This window comes from Bos taurus, chromosome 21 (genome assembly GCF_002263795.3).
Source record: "Bos taurus isolate L1 Dominette 01449 registration number 42190680 breed Hereford chromosome 21, ARS-UCD2.0, whole genome shotgun sequence".
In the NCBI taxonomy this organism is placed as follows: Eukaryota; Metazoa; Chordata; class Mammalia; order Artiodactyla; family Bovidae; genus Bos; species Bos taurus.
In genome coordinates this window covers 6901403-6924300 of record NC_037348.1, presented here as the reverse complement: position 1 = coordinate 6924300, position 22898 = coordinate 6901403, and the positions used below count along the sequence as shown (strand labels likewise).

Here is a 22898-nt window from a genome sequence, read left to right as displayed (position 1 = left end):
TGACCATTTGTCTTTCTTATTAATATCTTGTGAACTGTTCCCAAATAGAGGTACTTTATTTATCACAGAATACTATAGTATTTAAAAAATTTCTTTTCACTTGCATTATATATTATTTGATCTTCATATCCAAGGTAAGCTTTTTCAGAAGCAGAAATTGAGACCAGAGTTAAATGACTTGCCTAGAGTTGTGTAGCAGTTTAATGGGAAAAGTGGGATTAGAACCTGGGTCTTTAACATTAACTCCTCCCTTTGTTCCCCAGTTTACCAGATCCATCGGAGCTCTGCAACATTTCACCATAAACAGATAAGATTTTATACATATACCAGTAATGTATTAACATATGACAAACATGAGTAAGTTTTCCTCAATAATGAACAGAAAATTAGTGAGGTAATTGCATTTCTCAATGTACTCATTATGACCTGGTACTCTTCCAAGGGCTTTTATTGATATTATTATCTTATTGATGAGATGGTTAGATAGCATCACCAACTCAAGGGACATAAATTTGAGCAAACTCTGGGAAATAGTGGAGGACAAAGGAGCTGGAACACTGCAGTCCATGGGGTCACAAAGAGTCAGACACAACTTAGTGACTTAATGACAATGACAAAATTATTTTATTGAATCCCTCTAATTGTCCCCATTTCACAGTTGAGGAAATTGAGGCACAGTGATGAATGAAGTAAAATGATGATAATTTGCATTCTGAAGGAAGAGAAAATCTACTTTTTGAGTCTTAATAGTTCTTCCCTGCTTTAAAATTACAACAGAATTTGCAAATAATGTAGAAAGGAGGATAGGGCATCAATATAAGATGCGTTTATGAATTATTAAATATAAACAGCTGGTAGCAAAAGTAATCATACCAGTGATTCATGCTATTTAAAATCAGTGGTTCTTAAAGTGTGATGCCTTGACCAGAAGCATCAAGATTACCAGAGAACTTGTTAAAAAGTTTTGAGGTTCCAACTCAGACCTATTGCATCAGAAACTTTTGAAATGAGACCTGAGCATCCTGGTATTAACTTGAATCAACTTGTCCTAAGTGCAGTGAGACTGAAACTTCAAGTTAACATGCAGTCTCTTGGCAGTGGTTATCCAGCTTTTAAAATATTTTTATCCCTAAGACTTCTCTGAAATAATTTCAGTCGTGAGCAAGCATAAGTCATAATTTTTAAGACCTTCTAAAGAGTAGTTCAAGATAGTATGCTGATATTGGTGTGAATTGCAAACTGTTGTTAATGGGTGACATTTTGATTTAATTCTATATGATTATCAAGTGCTTCTTTGAATGTATTTAGGGGATCTGGTGGGGATGTGTGGGGAGATGGACTCCAGTTCCTCAGTTGAGCAAAAAAGATAGATGACTTTTTCTCCTGAGATTACCTAGCTACAGAACTGGAGGTGCGATTATGTTTAGGATTTCTGACAGTATTATTACATCCTCAAAAAGTCTCTTTGAGCCCATCAGTTTTTTCTCCCCATATTACAGATGAGGAATGGAACAGACAGGGAGTGTTTAAGAGGCTTGCCTAATGTTTTACAGGGCTGCAGTGGAGCGGCAGGGAAAGGGAAAAAATAATGAAACATCTGAAGACAAGACAAAGCTTTCCTCCACCTCCAGCCCCCTGCCCTGCTCTTTTATTCTAACAGAGCCTGAAGCAGCAGGACGGTGATGCACAGGGTGAGGCCCCCAATCCTCACGGCCCTCCTCTTCCACCCACATGTCCTGCGCCATCACCTCACGCAGCAGTCACCGTAGCTCCTGCAGTTTTGGTTTTACTATTTTCATTTTGCTATGTATTTGAATATTATTATTTATCATACAATTATTGGTTTTCATTTGTGTGGTTTTTATAAGGAATTGTGCATCTCTGCGTGTGATTTTATTTTCTTGAAGTCAGGTTTTTCTCCATCAGAGATTGATGTTACTGAAAAATAAACAGGAGTTCATGTCATGGGTGGAAAGGGTTGTGATATATATATACATATATATCACTTCATAATACAAATCACGTTTCTGTAATGTATTTCTTGTGATTATTGATAAATATCTTTGTATCCTTTTTATATCCCTGTGTGTCATGGGTTGAGTGTTTCAGTGCTTATGATGAGATAAATTGTTCTGTTTTCTTGGGAAGTTCTTCGATACATTGACCGAATTTTTGACCGAGGAGGGAAGGAAGGTACAGAGAATTGGGAGAAGAGTGGTCAGAAAAAACTCCCTCTAGAGGTGACACCATCACCTGAGTCCTTTAAAGGGTAGGGTTGGAGAGAGAAAGGGGGTTAGAATCAGAAGAAAGGTAGGCTGGGTGGGACAGCTTATGTGAAAAGTAGGAAGTGAAGCATAGCATGCTTATTTTACAAAGTTAAAAATCAGCTAAGAATAGCTGTAGTGTAGTGTGAAGAGTGGAGACAGCTAAAACGTGAGAAGTAAACTAGATCCCAAACAGATGTATAATACCCTTGACTCCCTTCTGAAGATCTGGGTACCTGTTGAAAGAGCCTAATAAAGCTACCTGAGTTTTACTGAGTCTTGCACTTCCCAAGCTGTAAATTTTTAGAATTGCCTTATAATTTTTTTGAAAGGGGTTGAAGAGAAGTGAAGAGAAAAGGGTACAAGTATTGGATGTAATGCATTATTTCTTCATTTTTTAATTTATCAACTGATGTTTATCATACTGTATATGAGACATTGTACTGGACACTAGGAATATGGTGATAACTGGACATATTTCTCTGTTTCCCTAATAGGATTATGTGTGGCTATATTCTTATCTTACCTCAGAAGTCCCTTTGTTGGATACATTTCAGTATGGATTCAAGGCACTTAGAATTCTAAGATACTGATGTTTACCACCAAATATTAACCATTCAGCATATAAACATTATATCACTATTAAAGCTAGAAGCCTGTTTAGAGCAAAAGATGTAGAGTGCTTACCATATTCAACAATGATATGGGTATGCCTGAAAAGCAAGATATATCTGCCGGGGTCCAGCCCCGGCTGATCCAGGGTATTCGAAGGAGAGATGGCATCGGCGACCTATCTATTTAAATATTCATCAAAGATATAAAGAGTAATAGAATGAGGATAGCTCAGTCGGCATATATCTATAGTCTTAAGTGATATTTCAGTTATTTTATATAAAGATAGCTAATATAGACATTCAGTTAAAAAAAAAACTGGCCATTTAAAATTAAGAGGATAACTATATATTATATTTATTGATGCACAAGTAATTGTGGTTTTGTCGTGTTGAAATTTGCCTTTGATATTGGAATACATTCTTAAATGTGGTTTTGTTATATATCATTTTAATACACATTTCTTACTCTATTTTTTTTTTTTTTACTAATGATTTCTTATTTCCTGTGTATTTTAGATTAGGGAAATGATGTTAGAAAAAAAGCAAATTCAAGGAATTTTCTTATTTGAGTTCAAAATGGGTCATAAAGCAGTGGAGACCACTCACAACATCAACAATGCATTTGGCCCAGGAACTGCTAACGAACATACAGTGCAGTGGTGGTTCAAGAAGTTTTGCAAAAGAGACAGTAGCTTTGAAGATGAGGAGCATAGTGGCCAGCCATTGAAAGTTGCCATTGACCACTTGAGATGATCATAGGAGAAGTTACCTAAGAACTCAGTGTCGACCATTTTACTGTCGTTTGGCATTTGAAACAAATTGGAAAGGCGAAAAAGCTCAATAAGTGGGTACCTCATGAGCTGACTGAAAATTTAAAAAATGGTCGTTTTGAATTGTCATCTTATTCTGTGCAACAACAGTGAACCATTTCTCAATCGGACTGTGAGGTGCGATGGAAAGTGTATTTTATATGACAACCAGTGATGACTAGTTCAGTGGTTGGACTGAGAAGAAGCTCCAAAACACTTCCCAAAGCCAAAGTTGCACCAGAAAAGGTCATGGTCACTATTTGGTGGTCTGCGTGCATCTGATCCACTACACCTTTCTGAATCCCAGCAAACCCATTACATCTGAGAAGTATGCTCAGCAAATCAGCGGGATCCATAGAAAACTGCAACACCTGCAGCTGGCATTGGTTAACAGAATGGGCCCAATTCTCCTCAACAGCGCTCATCACACATCGCACAACCAACACTTCAGAAGTTGAATGAATAGGACTATGAAGTTTTACCTCATCCACCATATTCACCTGACTTCTTGCCAACTGACTACCACTTCTTCAAGCATCTCAACAACTTTTTGTAGGGAAAACACTTCCACAACCAGCAGGAGGCAGAAGTTGCTTTCCAAGAGTTCCTTGAATCCCAAAGCACAGATTTTTATGTTACAGGAATAAGCAAACTTACTTCTCATTGGCAAAAATGTGTTGATTATAATGGTACCTATTTTGATTAATAAAGGTGTATTTGAGGCTAGTTATAATGATTTGAAATTCACACTTCAAACCACAATTACGTTTGCACCAACCTAATATTTTGAAGTTATTTTTGTAGCTCAGTCCTGAGAGGAACTCAGTTTTGGAATCTATAGAGTCTGAAGAAAGCAAGATATTTTCTTGGAATAGATAGTCATAACTGTACTTTTTAATTTACAATTGTGCAATCAGTGTTGTACCTATAAACAATTCCAGTGGTAGTGTAAACTGCTTATATAAACAGTTTTGAATGATAGTATGCACATACATTATAATTATCTAGGTTTTTGTTTGAGGGATTGATTCATACCTTTAATGTATGCTTTAATCCTTATGTATCCTAAGGCTGTTCTAGCACACTGGTATGTGATTATATTTATTTATTCAAATAATATTTCTAGTAGTTCTTATTTTAGTTCATTAGCACTAAAGTACCAGAAAGTAAACTTTTAATACTGTTTTGAAAATGTTAGTGAATAATTTTGGTAAATAAGCTATATGCTTGAGTCTTCTTGAATGTATGAATGCTTGATTACTCATATTGGAATTTACCTCTTATACTTTAACAGAGAATCTTTTTCTGAAAGATTTTGCTTCTGTACAAATTTTCTTTGCATATAACTGGTTAGTTATTTTGTGGCAATTTCTGGACTTGACTTATTTCTAGAATCTGTCTTAACTTCAAAAATATTTATGTTCTACGAACAAAACTTGGAAATATCAACTAGTATTTGTATAGGAATTTAAAATTTTTGCTTGCTTCTTGATGCCACCAGTGTTCATACAGAATTATCTCATAGTATTAAGTAATTAGAATATTGTTATTGCTGTTTTCCACATTTGTATAGCTCATTAAGTTTTTAAAAATTGCTCTGTTACTTTGAAGAGTGAAACCTACCAGTTACATTCCACAGGACAGTAGAAAGTTAAGAGTTTAGGTAGATATTTAGCTGTTTTGTGAGATGTGTTATTACAATTCTCAAATACTATCATTTGATATTTTTCTTAATAACAATTCAGATATAATTAGTATTATAACTAGCATTTCTTGGATATATTAGCTACTGAATGATTTGGGGTATGCACATAGAAAAAAATCAATATCTGTTTCACATCATACACAGAATTTCTGTTGAATAGAGAGTTTGTGTAGAGGAGTAATAAAGGAAAAACAGATTGGAAAACAAATTGGGTATAGTTGATGGAATGTCTTGTATTCCAGGCTGTGACATTTGACATTTGTCCTGTGGTCATTGGACAGCTGTTAAAGGTATTTAAAAGTCTAAGTGGTCAAATAATTGTAAGAATGATAAGCTGGAAACAGATAAAAGTTTATAGAAATAGACTGTTACCTCATCTGTTAATTATGATAGATTTTTAGCTATGTTGAGATTTATATGATGCTATTCCACTTGGTTTGAATAGGGAAGTAGGATTAAATTGGGGATTTAGGCTGTGTTCTAATTCACGCATTATAAGTTGGATTTATCCCAGGAATCAGGGTTGACTTAGCAGAGTATCCTATTATTATGGACTGAAAGTTTTAATATGTCCATGCTACATAAATAATCCATATAGAGTCAAGGAAATGCCAGTCAAGATCCCAAGGAATTAATTTTTTCAAGAATTCAAAAACTGATCCTTAAATATATAGGGAAATTCAAGGGGATAAGAAGATACTCTGAAGAATAGCAAGATGAGAAGCTTTGTATTACAATATATTGAGACTAATGTTATAGCTATAGTAATGTGGCATTGGGACAAATACTAAATATATGAGTGAAGTAATAGCTCAAAAAAAGAACCATGCACATAATGTGGTATTGCACGTCAAAGGGGGAAAGAACCAACTCTTTAAGCAGTGATGCTGGGATAATTGGATACATATATACTGGGGAACTGTGAGATTGAACCTACCTTGTATCTTATACAAAATTGATATCCTGAAATATTATCAACCTAAATGTGAAAGGCAAAATTGTAACACTTCTGGGATATAATATAGGAGAATATCTTCATGATTTTTAGGTAGGGAAGGAATTCTTGTACAAGACATAAACGTTGCTACCATAAAGGATAATTGTAAAGGAAAAATGAATAAATTTGATTTTATTAAGAACCTGTTTTCATCCAGAGGCAAGTGTTAAACATGTCACAGAATAGGAAAGGATTTTTTTTCAACAGTACATAAAAGTGACAAAGAACTTATGTTGATTACAAGTAAAAGAATGACTGTAAAGCGATAAGAAAAAGACAACTCAATAGAAAATTGGCAAAGTCCTGGAACACTTGGCACCTCACAAAAGAGAAAATGCAAATGGCCAGTAATTTTGAAATGTGTTTCATTTTCTTGGTAATGAAGGGAAAGCAAGTTAAATCTTCATTGCAGGTAGAATACGTTGATACAACTACTTTAAAAAATTGTTCAGCATTATCTAGTGTGACGATATCATTTTATGAATTAACAATTCTGCTCTTAAGAATATACCCTGGAGAAGTGTGTGCAGATAAACAGTAAACTATGTCTTCAAAAATGTGCATAGCTCCATTTTCATAATAGCTAATAGGTTGAAGTAAAAGTACAGGAAGATAAAAGTACAGGAAGTCGACACCACAGACTTAGGATGGTATTACTATGGAGGAGAGAGGGGAGGGTTATGTGATTGAAGGAGATACACACGGTTCTGGTTCTAGTGTATTTTTTGACCTGATTAGAATTACTGTTGTTCACTTTGTAATTGTTGAATTTTATATAAATTTTGATGCACCTTCTATTGGTAGTGGTTTATTCACTAAGTCGTGTCCAACTCTTGGTGATTCCATGTTCTATAGCCTGCCAGCCTCTTCTGTCCATGGGATTCTCCAGGCAAGAATACTGGAGTGGGTTGCCATTCCCTTCTGCAGGGGATCTTCCTGACCCAGGAATCAAACCCAGGTCTCCTGCACTGTAGGCAGATTCTTTTACCGACTGAGCTACGATGGAAGCCCTTTTATGTATTATGTCCAGTTTTTAAAAAACGTTTTTGTTTTCAAAGTGTCTAGGAAGAATAAGTATCTTTCAGAATTGGAAACAATTATTAAAAATGGAAAAAAGGAGAACTTTTCACATTTAAAAACAGTTCTAAAATCTAGTTTAAGTTCCTTGGGATTTAAGACATCATTCCATAATTTTAAGCACTCATATATTCTTTATGCTAGAGGTGACAAATTATCCCTTCAGCCAGTGTTTATGGAGTTGCTTAGTTGTTTCACTGAAATGTGATTTAAGGTGGGTGATAATGTGGATTGGTATAATTGATGAGCTCATCGTACATTTTAAAACTCTGTGTATATACCTTTTGAGTACTTTTAATTCCCTAGTTTCACTTCTAGGTGCTATGATTATTACTACTTTGGAATGGAATTTGACAGTTATCATTATGAAATTGAGTGTGTCAAAGAATATTTTTAATTCTTGGTTGACGGTAGTTAAAAATACAGTCTTATCTGACAAGGGCTCTGTTAAACAGGCAGTACAGACTCCTGAATCCAAAATTCATTATCATCTAAAAATTCCAGAAAATACCAGTCCTCTGGGATTTTTATCAGTTTTTGTTTCAGACTCCACATGATTCAAATGTTTATTTAAGTATATTTACAATGAACAATATCCTGAGTCCTAGATTTCTTCATTCTGTGAACAAACACCAAAGGTTACAGTGTGTATATATGTATTAGGGCATATATATTTTATATATATCTGCATCGTGTATATGATTTCCATGGAGAATAAATGTTATTTTTATTATATCTGAAAGTTTAAATGTTATTTTTTGCTGATGAAAAAATATAAGCAAAAGGAAATCTATTTAAAGTTAGCTGCCTCTGCCTAATTTATAATTCTTTTTGAAATATGTTTCTGTTTTAAAAAAAAAACCTGAGATATCCAGAAAAAAGTCTAAAACAGCATTGTTCTTGCCTCCTCGGGTTTCTTTTTCCTGGTTTCTATCTCCTTTTTATTCTTCCCTTATTCTTGCTGTCTTCAGTTTCACCAACAGATTTAGTAATGTAAACCAGAAAGTGACAAGCAAATGTTCAGGGCCAGCCAAACAGTGTTTTATATACCCAGAATTCTAAAAGTGTTTCTTTGAACTTGAAAGATCAAGGTTGTGAATACTTTATAAGTAGAACAATAGAACATGTGACTTTAAAGATCTTTGTTGGTGTATATACCATTATTTGAGTAAGTTTTTCCAAGCTTGGGATCTTTTCTGGTCTCAGTTGTGGAGGCATTAGCCAGACTTGCTTAGGAGACTTAGATGACTTAGGTAAGGAGACTATTAACTAATGACTCAAAGAATTGTGACAGGTTTTTTCATCAAGGTTCTTTGATTATAAAGAATAGGAATTCATTTGAAGTGACTCTAACTAAAGAAGAATTTATTGGAAAAATATAGGCAGATGGCACCCAAGTCTGAAAGGAATACCTGGCTTCTTTAAGGCCTGAAGAGGAACTCTGTCTCAAAGTTTCCATAGTCCCTCATCTCTGCCACCATGGCTAGTGTGCAAAAAGACTCTCCTGAAGGCACAACTGATGGTCTTCATGTGAAACTAATTGATGTTCTAGGTTCTTACACAATTAGCCATTTTTGTAACCAGAACATAATTCCCAAATTTTAAAGAAACTTAAGTTATGATACTGTCTTGCTGATGCTTTCTCAGTAGTATAAAAGATTTAGTGAACTATGGACCTTTGTCTCAGTGCTAACATAATTTTTTTAACAGGGTTGATCCTCTATAGATGACATGGAGTTTCTCTTATTTAAGAAAAGTATGACTTTTGATTTTTAGACCTCTTGGTTTATTCTTCAGTGTTCTTTATTCAACATAGATCCAAAATAAGAACTTTTGGCTGTTAGTTGATTATAGCTAAATGTACACTTAAAATGAGAGGTCTTCTTGCACTACCAGTTCTAATCTTTCCTATCCAAAAGCCCACTGGAGAGTATCCCAGAAGCTTTCAGAGTCTAGATTGTTATGAGTTGAACTTGCATATGAAATTATAGTTATAAAATTGTATTTTTGTGATTCAAATGCAGTCAGCTGTCAATAATTTCTGTGGATCAACCTAGTACAAATTAATGTCTGTGAATTGCCTTATATTATTGCTAAAATATAGCAAATTCATAACTTTATGTTTTAGAAAACATCTGAAGTAACATCACATCATCCTGGTCTCTTCTTTGCTATGTAGTTTTTTTTATTGTGCAGGTATTAATAAACACATACTTCATGTGTGTGTGACACCTTGTTTGTCTAGACTCTGAAAATGTAAAGCAGTCTAGACTTCAGTCTTTGAAAGTTCATACATTAGTTGAAGAATACAGAAAATATGCAGAAGATAAGTAAATACAATGTTGCATATGTTACATGAATGCTCTAAAGAGTAAGTGCTCTTACAATTTCAGTATATGAAGCAGTGGGGAAAGAAGGTTTCATGGAAAAATGCAGTTTAAACTAGGCCACAGTGAGCTTATAAGATAGTCATACAGATAAGAGAGAAGATAGGGTTTCAAGCAAGTGGGGTGACATCAGTGAGGGATTTTTATGACTGTAAGGAGGACAATAATTTTGACTACTCTGGCTGGGTCAGAAGTTTCAGGGAGCATAAAAATGGGAAAGGAAAAAAAGGCTTTTAGGTAACTCGCAGTTAGGATAAGGAATTTTGATTTTGTACTCCACATTTGTTATTTCAGGAGGGATGTAAGATGTATAAAACTACTGGGGTTCAGGGAGAAAATAATAGAAATTATATTTTATCCCAAGATACGTTTGTTACTATTTTAGAAGATTGACAGTCATTCATGCTTATAATTTTTTCAGTGTATGCATATATTGGGGGTTGTGCATGAAATATGTTTACAGGTGGGGTGGGATAATCTAAAAAGTTGAGAGAGTACTGCTTTTAGATCACCGAGAGCCATCAAATGTTTAAAACAAGGGTGACAGACAAAGTGATATGGAAGAGAACTGAGTCTGTAACAATTTATGGGACAAATGAGAAGGAAGAGAAGTAAAGGGAGGTATAATAAGAGGCCAGGTATAAAGCAGCACAGGCCTGCATGAGTATGGTGGCAGTAGAAATGGAATAATGTATCTACAAAATTTGGAATTCCACGTTAATGTGGGGAGAGAGCAAAGTAAACAGCAAGATTGCTTGCTGTGTTGACTAGAAATAGCTAAGTCCAAAGAGGAGATGTATTGATACTTGATAAAAGGTAATAAATTCCATCTTGATTAAATTGAAATAGTGATATTAGCCAAATATCCAAATGAAAATGTGCATTCGCCACTTGGGTGTATAGTTCTTCAAAGTTTCAGAATAGATTTGGAAGAAGGTACAAAATCATTACTCTCACCCAACTATAAAGTGAGCTTCAAGTTACTCTTCATTTCAACAAAACTGATTTAATTAATACCAAAACTGAGAAGAAAACATCCTCTTACTTGTAAGTTTAATTTGGGCATATCCTGTGTGGAAAGTTTAGATATATTATAGGGATTCCTTCTCCCTGGAAATGCTTATAGGCAAAACACTACCTACTCTTTCCCCAATAGCTTGAATTTTACTTTGGCCCTCGTAAGCTTCAGATGGAGAAGGAACCCTGTTTCGAGAGAGTCTGTGGTTTGCATAATTATCTTTTAGATGATTATGCTCTTAATACTGTTGTATGAATAATAATTTCATTTATGAATTGTCACAAAAATTAAGGATTATTCTTAATTTCTTGAATAAGATAACTGAAATCTGATAATCCTCTGATCATAATTATCTTAGTTGTTGATACCATAATTAATACAGGTCATTAATTAGATAATCAAATACTTTCAAAAATTTTAACAGCACATTGTTTTTTCTTTTAAAAATCAATACTCAGTCCAGTACTAAGTTCTAAAAAGAACAGACTCTTTCCCCTGCATTTGGATCTGCTGTGAATCATGAGTCAAGGGTGATTTCACTCTTAAAACTGTTAAACAGGTTTTTTTTTTTTTTCTCCAGCAAAAGGTAAAATCATGACTCTCAGCTATATAATGAACATGTCAAGAGTTTAACTTACTGATTTCTGAGGGAGCACAAAAAATGTTGCAACTGGTTAAAGGTAAAGCCAAAGAGAAGTGCATAAGCCCATCTAGAAGCTTTTCAGGTGGTTCAGACAGTGAAGAATCTTCCTGCAATGCAGGGGACCCAGATTCAGTCCCTGGGCTGGGAAGATCCCTGGAGAAGGGAATGGCTACCCACTCCAGTATTCTTGCCTGGAGAATGCCAGGGGAGAGAGGAGTCTGGCGGGCTCCTCCACCAGAGTCCATGGGGTCGCAGAGTTGAATGTGACTGAGTGAATAACACTCTAAACTCATCAAGAAGGCAAAATGAATTTTCTTCATAGATGCAAAACTGACCTCTTCTTCAGTGAGAAAAGAGATCAGTTGAGACCTCCTGCAGACAGAATCTATTTGTATGTCTATAAACAGTAATTATTTGTATTAGTCTCAGCTTTCTACAAATAAACTTGTTTCTGCAGAGTTGTAAAAGAGCTTGAAGACCGGCACAAACCACAGTGAATCAGATAACCTGGAAGGATGTGTCCTAATGAATGCATTGCTTTAAATTAAGGACACTTAGCAGTTATTTTTCATCCATTTAAGAAATTTTTACAATCTGTCTTTATGTAACGAGTATTGAAGGTAAATGTTATCTAAGGGTATTATTTTAAATCTACGTAAAATTCCCCAATATCACAAAAAGAAAAGCTATTAAAATCATAATAGAATTTAACTTTGTTGTGACAAGTAGAAAGTTTGTTTTTGTAAAGGTGTTTAACTGACACTCCAAAAATAAAATGTCTTCTGTAGAAATGGACTGATAAAATTTGTAGGTACACTAATTTTACAATTTCATGTAAATAATGTTTCTAGTTAGACCCTTTAGATATATTTGGAACACTGATATAAAGACACAGAACAGATTGTATCAAGACAGCTTAAATTGATTAATAATTTAATTTTTCATCACCCATTGATCCCTTTAGCAATTCATAATCTATATTTCAGAATACAGTCATTTAAGAAAAGCAAATAGGATACATTAAGTTAAGTGATGTATGCCCCTGAAATATCAAATTATTCTGGAACAATAGAGTCTTCCCCTTAAGTTTTGCCATAATGGCCTCAAAAAATGTCCATCACATGTACAAGAATAAAACACTTTAAAATCTTGCTTACTTAAGAATGTGGAACATTATTATCATCAGTAATAACTATAGAGAGTACACAGTGCTAATATTCTTGAATGTTCACACTTAAAAGCAGACTGCCCCCTTAATGGTGACCTTTCAGGTTGTGTTTTCCAAGTGTTTTTATTGCGGCTGGCTTGCAGCATTTAAGAAAGCTGAAGCTAGCCTGTTTCTTAGATGCCTCGCCTGGCCTTGTTAATAGATACCAGAATTCCACTTGTTAGTACCAGTGACACAGGAGAAACTCTTAATATTATGCTATGGGGTATTGATAAAGAAGACAGAAAAAGTCTTTTTATGGTAGTTGGATCCTCAAAACAACTCTTCATGTTCTAGTGATAAAACCCAAGTTGGATATCCAGCAGAGGTACATGAGCTTATCTGTAGAGCTGATACAACCTCTTGAATTCTCTCACCATGACAGGAACCCCATCTAAAGTGAAGGCTTGCAGAACTGGAGATACCAGAACACTTTTCTTCCTCATTAGTACAAGTAGGGTTAACCCTATTCTTCTAGGATAAAAGTGTGTGATTATTAAACAAAGACCATATTCTTTTTCTTCTGTAATTTGAAAATGTTCAGAGAGACACACTCGGGTGATTGTTGTTAGTAGAAGAGCAAGACTGTGAATTACCTAGCCTTAAGGTATAGGAATATGAGGGGAAAATATCTGGAGATTTCAGGGTAGAATAAATCAACTTTGTGATAAAATCTGTATATAGGCATCTACTGTATTTGTTCTGTTTCTATAGCTGTGTTGGTTATAAGAGTTGATTGTGTTCCAGTATTCGAGTGTTAACATCTTCATTGCTGATAGCAAGTTGCGGAGCTTTGGCAGGCAGAACTTGCTACCATGAATGGGGCAGAATTTATCTTCACCTTTTAGTTATAAACAATAGGACTTTTTATGACCAAGTATACATAAAAGTTCAATGATTACTTAGACCCACATATATTACTTAGAGCCTTGAGGCCAATTTTGGAGAAATAGGTGTGGTGTATGCTGCCTCACACTCTAGTAAAGCAGTGCTCAAAATTCTCCAAGCCAGGCTTCAGCAATATGTGAACCGTGAACTTCCTGATGTACAAAGCTGGTTTTAGAAAAGGCAGAGGAACCAGAGACCAAATTGCCAACATCCGCTGGATCATAGAAAAAGCAAGAGAGTTCCAGAAAAACATCTATTTCTGCTTCATTGACTATGCCAAAGCCTTTGACTGTGTGGATCACAATAAACTGTGGAAAATTCTGAAAGAGATGGGAATACCAGACCACCTGACCTGCCTTTTGAGAAACCTGTATGCAGGTCAGGAAGCAACAGAACTGGACATGGAACAACAGACTGGTTCCAAATAGGAAAAGGAATACGTCAAGGCTGTATATTGTCACCCTGCTTCTTTAACTTCTATGCAGAGTACATCATGAGAAACACTGGGCTGGAAGAAGCACAAGCTGGAATCAAGATTGCCCGGAGAAATATCAATAACCTCAGATATGCAGATGACACCACCCTTATGGCAGAAAGTGAAGAGGAAGTAGAAAGCCTCTTGATGAAAGTGAAAGAGGAGAGTGAAAAAGTTGGCTTAAAGCTCAACATTCAGAAAACGAAGGTCATGGCATCTGGTCCCATCACTTCATGGCACATAGATGGGGAAACAGTAGGAACAGTGTCAGACTTTATTTTTTTGGGCTCCAAAATCACTGCAGATGGTGATTGCAGCCATGATATTAAAAGACACATACTCCTTGGAAGGAAGGAGTATGTGTTTCCAACCTAGATAGCATTCCAACCTAGATAGCTATTTCCAACCTAGATAGCATATTCAAAAGCAGACATTACTTTGCTAACAAAGGTCCTTCTAGTCAAGGCTATGGTTTTTCCAGTGGTCATGTATGGATGTGATAGTTGGACTGTGAAGAAAGCTGAGCACCAAAGAATTGATGCTTTTGAACTGTGGTGTTGGAGAAAACTCTTGAGAGTCCCTTGGACTGCAAGGAGATCCAACCAGTCCATTCTAACGGAGATCAGTCCTGGGTGTTCATTGGAAGGACTGATGCTAAAGCTGAAACTCCAGTCCTTTGGCCACCTCATGCAGAGAGTTGACTCATTGGAAGAGTCTGATGCTGGGAAGGATTGGGGGCAGGAGGAGAAGGGGACGACAGAGGATGAGATGGCTGGATGGCATCACTAACTCGATGGACGTGAGTCTGAGTGAACTCCGGGAGTTGGTGATGGACAGGGAGGCCTGGTGTGCTGCAATTCATGGGGTCGCAAAGAGTCGGACACGACTGAGTGACTGAACTGAACTGATGCTGTCTGCTCATATTTAGTGATGTGTTGTGGTAGAAGTTTGAGGCATTATGGGCGGGATTCCCAGTGCATGCCAAGAAATTGGAGCAGCTAACATAGATGTCCCAATGATTACTTCTAATTCTGTAAGCATCAAATTGAATAAAGTGAAATTTTAAAATAGACCAGATAAATTTTTAAAAAATTTTCATATCTTAATGTATTGTGTGTTTATATTTTACTACTTTCAAGAAAAGAAGAATTAAAATAGTATTCATAGTTATTATAAATCATATTTGAAAGGATACCAAGATCCATTATCATGAATTAATTTAAAATATACCTTAAGTTAACATAATCATTTGCAGTACAAATGCATTCATCTAGTGTTAGTCTATTGTTCAAACATTTCTTAGGCTAAGTTGGTATGCCTACTTGGAAAATTTTAACATCTGAAAATTTCTCTATGGTTGGCTTGAAAATCAGCAAATCTAAAAGCTATCCAAGTTGTTGAGCTTAAAAATCTACTTTAAAAAAAATTCTACTCTATAATAAGATCCATGAGGATTTTTTTTTTTTTTAATTTAAACATTCTGGAAGTAATACTGTATAGAATATTAAGCCCTACTCTTTTAACTAAACAAGTCATTTTGTGGTGATTTTAATTAGAAAAATGCAATATGAAAAAAAAAAACAACTTTATTTTTATCCTAAAGTAAGAAAACAGAAAAATAATCAGTATCGTCCAGGACATTCAAGAAAATTCTCCAGAAAGTCAATTCAGTGGATTAAATTAATCCATGAAGGAGCTCTATAGAAACAGCTGGCAGAGGGTGGGAAAAATCTTGCTGAATTAGTTTTTAATCACAAAATTTAAAGATTTGTGAAGTCAGCAATATGTACATTCTATGTAGGAAAGAGTCATTGCTGTCATACATAAATAAGTATTTGAGTTTTTATACTTGAGAATTACGTAGGAAAATCCGTGTGCGTGCATGCTAAGTTGCTTCAGTTGTGTCCAACTCTTTGTGACCACATGGACTCTAGAACTCCAGGTTCCTCTGTCCATGGATCCTCCAGGGAAGAATACTTGAAAGTGAAGTCGCTCAGTCCTCTTTGACTCTGCGACCCCATGGACTATATAGTCCATGGAATTCTCCAGGCCAGAGTACTGAAGTGGGTAGCCTTTCCCTTCTCCAGGGGATCTTCCCAACCCAGGGAGCGAATCCAGGTCTCCCACATTGCAGGCAGATTCTTTACCAACGGAGCTATAAGGGAAGCCCTGAGAATACTGGAGTGTGTTGCTATTTCCTCATCCAGGGGAGTCTTCCTAACCCAGGGATCGAACCCACATCTCTTACATCTCCTGCATTGGCAGGAAAATTATAGCATTTAAGAACAAATTAGAGATGAAATTACTGGGATAGCGTGCATATTATTTCTGGTGAAAGGGATAAACTCTCAGGCAAAAAGGAATGTCAGTAGATGAAGTTGCTGAAATGTTCATTTCATAAAAATGCTGCAATAACTTCTCAAAGTATCATCTTGATATATTTTGGGATCTCATACTCGTTGATCCTGTTAGACAAGTTGATCAGGCTGTAATCAGATTTAGATTGTAACTATCAGAGCAGTGAGTAATTTCATATTCTTTAGGAAGTTTGGAAAGGAAGAATCCAAATATGGAAATACTCCTTTTCTCTTAATGTACAATGGGAACATAATTTTGCTTATGTATAAGGATTACCTTATTTGAAGAATTACAGTACACTTGTGATCATTTAAAACCATTTCAGTGGCTCTTGTATTACTCAGTTCATTCAGTCTGTGCTCTCTTACTTAATTTTTACAAAAAAGACTCATGGCAAGTTAGTATCATTTGTGTGTGAATTTTCCAATTGTATTTCAGACTTTAAGAAAAAAAGGCCTTAATGGTTGTGAGAGTCCTGATGCTGACGATTACTTTGAGCACAGTCCACTCTCGGAGGACAGATTCAGCAAACTAAATGAAGATAGTGATTTTATTTTCAAACGAGGCCCTGTAAGTACTTTTACTTTACCTCTACTTTTTATTTGTTGATCCTTTTTGTTAACTTCATTATTTAGGCTCTGAACAAGAAGGAACACAGAGGGTGCGACAGCCCAGACCCTGATACTTCCTATGTGCTAACTCCACATACAGAAGAAAAATATAAAAAAATTAATGAGGAATTTGATAATATGATGCGGAATCATAAAATCGCAGTGAGTACTAAAGTATGGTTTGTGCTTTTATCTTGTGCATGAAGAGACTGACCACACCTCTTGTTGTTTGTTTCACAGTGGGTGATGACAGCAGTAAGTAGAAGGAGGGAGGGGGGTGGTATTAATTTGTTTTGAATTTATAGAACCTCAAGATAAAATTGCAGAAATCTTAACAGTAGTACATCTTCAGTGTCTTAAATGTAGAAGTGAAGAGAAAACATCCTAATCTGGGCTCTACTACTATCTCCTTACTTTTGAATAGGGCATCTAAACATCCTAGATTCCAGTTTCCTCATCTGTAAAGTGAATGAATTGGCTCACATAATTTTTTAAGGTCCCTTCCAGCTTTAAATTCCCATGATTTTAAATATAAGGATGCATTTGAGACTTCCCTCTCCCTCTCATGACTTTTAAAATATTACATAGACTTTAGATTTTGAGACTATAAAATATGGCTAGATTTTATTATATAATTTGGTGCTTCAAAATTATTTTTAATTATTTTATATAGTTGCTATAATAGTAGCTTACTTTTTGACTCTTTGTAAGTGTCCCAAAACAACTTGGCGACAGTACCTCCAAATTCCTATTCTTTTCTTGCCCTGTCAGTGTTAAGGAAGAGCACCCTGACTTGATTTTAACTTAAGGAAACAGTGTTCTTAAACTGGTTGCAAAACAAAGTTACTTAAAAAATTTTCCATGCTCACACATCTAATGCTAAAAAAGTGCTCTTTTGATAGTTCAAAGAGTTCTCACTGAAGCTCCATTGGCAAGAGTTGCTTAAGACATTATTCTTGATCTAATTTTTCTAACACTATATATGTGTTGTAGTCTTCATGAATAAATTGGTACCACTGCTATTTATTTCACTACCAGAGTTAATTCTCTTAAAACTATGCCCTAATGTATGTATTATGGATTATTTCTTCAAAATAGTCTGATGCTATAAGAAGAAGCCCATGGACAACAGATTTAAGGAGATATTTTTGTGGTAATACCCTTCTTAATAAACATAACAACAGAAAAAATAAAGCAAAATTCGTTTTGACCTCATATGGATGTTGGTGACCTTGCAGATAACATTAACCTGCAAAAACTTTGTATAAATAAAATTGCTTTACCTTTAAAAAATTTTTATCATATATCTGTTGTTTTATATCTTTTAATGAGTTATAATTTTCTCCTTGAAATAAACTATTGAATAAAGTACTTAATTATTTATACTCTTTCAACTTTGAATTAGCAGTATTACCTTAATTGGGAAATCACTGTTTTAAAATGTAAGGAGAGGAAAGTTTTTATTTTCTCTCAGATTATAAAGAGGATTGTTATATTTATCATGGTTAACAAGTATAAGTGGCCTATGGAGGAAATGAAAGAGGAAAATAGAAAATAGTGTTTTTAAGGGACCATGGTATATTTTGGAGGGAAATAAAATAACATAACTTTGTAATTTAATCTTTATACATTTAAAGATAACTTGTCAGTAGTTAATTTTGCTTAAGTTTTTTTTTTGCATTTTTATTACACTCGTTACATTGTGTTTTATATACATAGAAAAATTTGGATTTTTTTTTTTTTTTTTTTTCCAGTTTTGTCCATTAAGAAGTGTAGTGAATTAAATCAGACAAGGGCAGATTTGATGTATGAAGTTTATGATACGTGTACATCCTTTCTCTCTTTTGTTATATTTGGAATCTCCCAACTGAAGTGTCATGTTACTAAACTTATTTGCATGTATATAAGTGCTAATTTATGCTTTCTTGGTAACAGTGATGTATTTATAATGTTTTAAGTTGGACAGCACATCTTTAATATCAGGTTCTGGCCTTTCATGTTCATCTCTATGAATATTTGAAATATATAATGTATATATTATACTAGCATATATGTATTACTGTATAAAAATTGAAATTGGAAATGTTCATGGTAAATATTCTCATATAATTGTAAAGAAAGTAACTTAAACCTGCAAATTTATTTTAAGAACTTACCTCCATCTTCTGCTTTTAGTAACTAGTGTTACCTTACCAAATTAAAGTGCGTAAGTTATTAAATTTAAGTAGATGAAAATGAAACTAACAGTTTTCTCTTCCTTGTTCTTTATTTACAGCCCGGTTTGCCACCTCAGAATTTCTCAATGTCTGTCACAGTCCCTGTGACCAGCCCCAGTGCTTTGTCTTACACTAACCCAGGGAGTTCACTTGTGTCCCCATCTTTGGCAGCCAGCTCAGCATTAGCAGATACAAGCATGCTCTCTCCACCTCAAGCCACATTACATAGAAATGTATCCCCTGGAGCTCCTCAGAGACCACCCAGTACTGGCAGTGCAGGTATGTACTGATAGTTATTCTTCTGATTCTTTAACTAAAAGAATGAAAAAATTAATTGCTAATATGAACAGTTTCTTATTCTGCTACTCATAATGTTCTTGCTTTGATGAGCAAGAGTCACTACTACATAATTGCCCCCATTTTAAAGTGTTTTTTTTTTTGAAAGTCTGTGGCTCTAGCATTGTACAGGTATTGTGGAACAAATAGAGAACCTTCCTATTTTGGAAAATAAGCTTTCCATATCATGGGGATGCTATACCTAGACAGGCAGAAAATTTATTTAGGATATCATAAAGATTAAAAATTGATTGTGAGCCAGTTGTGTTAAAAAATAAATGGAGAGGTAGAGTCACTTAGAATTAGAGCATTCTCTGCATCCCCCTCCGCCTGATTTGTTCATTAACTCAGAAATTTGAGGTGCATTTACTGCATCTCTGTGTATAATGCAATTATCTCCTGTCCCACTATTCCTAGATTTTATGGCACTCCATTAGCACTGCCCCTAATTCTTGTCAACATGTACTTATTTGGTATTGAGTCACAAGACGGCAGACATGTCCAGAGCTTGATAGATGAGTGCCTATATGTTTGACTACATCATAATGCCTAGTTCAGACTGGACTAGTTTTTATTTTCATGTTTTTTAGGAATGAAGTGAGGGTTACCTCTGGTCAATTCATTCTCATTCAGATAAGGAGAATCAATTCACATTCACTCCTTGCCCTCTCTCCTCTCTCTGTAATGTTGTTAGGTGGGATGTTGAGCACTTCAGACCTCACAGTGCCAAATGGAGCTGGAAGCAGCCCAGTGGGTGAGTGAATTCCTACTGCCTCACTTTGTTGGCATCTGTCTTATCTGAGAGAAAAGGAATACTGTCCCTCAAACAAGGGTTTCTACCAAGTAGAGAGGAAAATATGGGGATAAATGACTAGAGTAGACCATGTCACTTTATGATTTGTTTAGTTATTGCTTTCACTAAGAGTTTTTGATACCCCTGTGTTATTCCTCATACCTTGGCCTTACATTCACTTATTCATTCAATAAATATTTATTGAATGCCTCCTTCATAGCAGACATTGTTCTTTTCTAAAGACTAAATTGCCTTAATACAATTTTTACATTAAGACAATTTCTTAAAGAGAAGCTTTCCGTGTCATCTGTCCCTACCAAAGTCAGACTGTTAGCAGACTGCTGTATTTTACAATTATATGAAATGTTTTCAGGGAGATTGCCATAGGAAGAAACAGTGGGCCTAATAGATAGACCACTAATAGTGGGTCTGTCTCCACGGGATCAGTTTTGATGGTCACATGTGGAGCATTGACGTTTTGTCGTGGTTGCTACCAGATTGGCTCTTTTGCTTTGGAACCCCTCCCAAGATTACTCTCAGTTTAAAAATTTCGTAAATGTGTCTGCCCAGCCGTGAAATCCTGGTAAAGATAGATTATGATCTTAACATTACAGAAACATGGCATATATGTCATAGAGTCACAGGAATAACTGTATTATTTTGGGTTACCATCAGATTTAGTTGTATTGGTCTCTTCATGTATGATAATCCCAGTTACCTTCATTTTTATCTGAAAGCAAGGGAAGGAATTCCCTTCTGTTTTTATTTTATTTTATTTTTTTAACTACCTTATTGATTACTCTTAACAGCCATATATGCTATTACTTTGACTATAAGAATAATAGAGTATTATGAATGTATACTTTTTATTTTATTTTTTTTTAATTTTATTTTATTTTTAAACTTTACAATATTGTATTAGTTTTGCCAAATATCGAAATGAATCCACCACAGGTATACCTGTGTTCCCCATCCTGAACCCTCCTCCCTCCTCCCTCCCCATACCCTCCCTCTGGGTCGTCCCAGTGCACCAGCCCCAAGCATCCAGTATCGTGCATCGAACCTGGACTGGTGACTCGTTTCATACATGATATTATACATGTTTCAATGCCATTCTCCCAAATCTCCCCACCCTCTCCCTCTCCTACAGAGTCCATAAGACTGATCTATACATCAGTGTCTCTTTTGCTGTCTCGTACACAGGGTTATTGTTAGCATCTTTCTAAATTCCATATATATGCGTTAGTATACTGTATTGGTGTTTTTCTTTCTGGCTTACTTCACTCTATAATAGGTTCCAGTTTCATCCATCTCATTCGAACTGATTCAAATGTATTCTTTTTAATGGCTGAGTAATACTCCATTGTGTATATGTACCATAGCTTTCTTATCCATTCATCTGCTGATGGGCATCTAGGTTGCTTCCATGTCCTGGCTATTATAAGTAGTGCTGCAATGAACATTGGGGTACACGTGTCTCTTTCCCTTCTGGTTTCCTCAGTGTGTATGCCCAGCAGTGGGATTGCTATTGCATGATCAAAGAGACATCTGAAAACAGATCACTTATAGAAAAATTCCCTATTACATATGTTCAACCCACTTATACCAAAAATGTGAGGAGCTGCTTCCCTTGTGACTCAGCTGGTAAAGAATCCGCCTGCAATGTGGGAGACCCAGGTTCCATCCCTGGGTCGGGAAGATCCCCTAGAGAACAGAAAGGCTACCCACTCCAGTATTCTGGCCTGGAGAATTCCATGGACTGTATAGTCCATGGGGTCGCAAAGAGTCGGACATGACTGAGCAGCTTCTACTTATCTGCCTTAAGAAAATTTTGATGATTGAATAACTTAATTTAAAATGATTAGAAAGAAAGAAAAACAGTATTTAATGAGAGTTAAAAAACATATAGTGACCTAAAGTAGGAATAAATGCCTAATTGTTTCTGCCTCTGTATTAATCTCTGTTTTAATGGACTCAGATAGGACCTGTTGTATGATCTTTTTTAACAGATAATTAAATGTGGAGAAATTCATAAAGGTCTTACCAATTATACATTAGGACTGCTATCCTTGTAACTGTATTTCCTAATATTTATAGTTTATTTCTTTTCAACTCTATTTTAGTTGCTTATATGCCCATATACTCTTTTTATTGGAGAAGGCAATGGCACCCCACTCCAGTACTCTTGCCTGGCAAATCCCATGGACGGAGGAGCCTGGTAGGCTGCAGTTCATGGGGTCGCTAAGAGTCCGACAGGACTGAGTGACTTCACTTTCACTTTTCACTTTTCCTGCATTGGAGAAGGAAATGGCAACCCACTCCAGTGTTCTTGCCTGGAGAATCCCAGGGACGGGGGAGCCTCGTGGGCTGCCATCTGTGGGGTCGCACAGAGTCTGACACGACTGAAGTGACTTAGCAGCAGCATACTCTTTTTATGTTGCATTTTCCTACATGCTTTTAGTCTCCCAACACTATGCATCTTTCTCTCCTCTCTACTTTC

General features: G+C 35.6%; 1 protein-coding gene across 13 annotated transcripts in view; it reads left to right on the top strand.

Annotated features, from left to right (window-relative positions):
• MEF2A (myocyte enhancer factor 2A) overlaps window positions 1–22898 on the top strand; it is a 180566-nt gene that overhangs the window by 116579 nt on the left and 41089 nt on the right. For 8 of the 13 annotated variants that reach the window (XM_005221713.5, XM_005221712.5, XM_059878953.1 and 5 more), the window contains 3 exon segments: window positions 17078–17215; window positions 19329–19548; window positions 20300–20359. In XM_005221713.5, coding sequence (XP_005221770.1) covers window positions 17078–17215; window positions 19329–19548; window positions 20300–20359 — 418 coding nt within the window. 13 annotated transcript variants of the gene reach the window in all.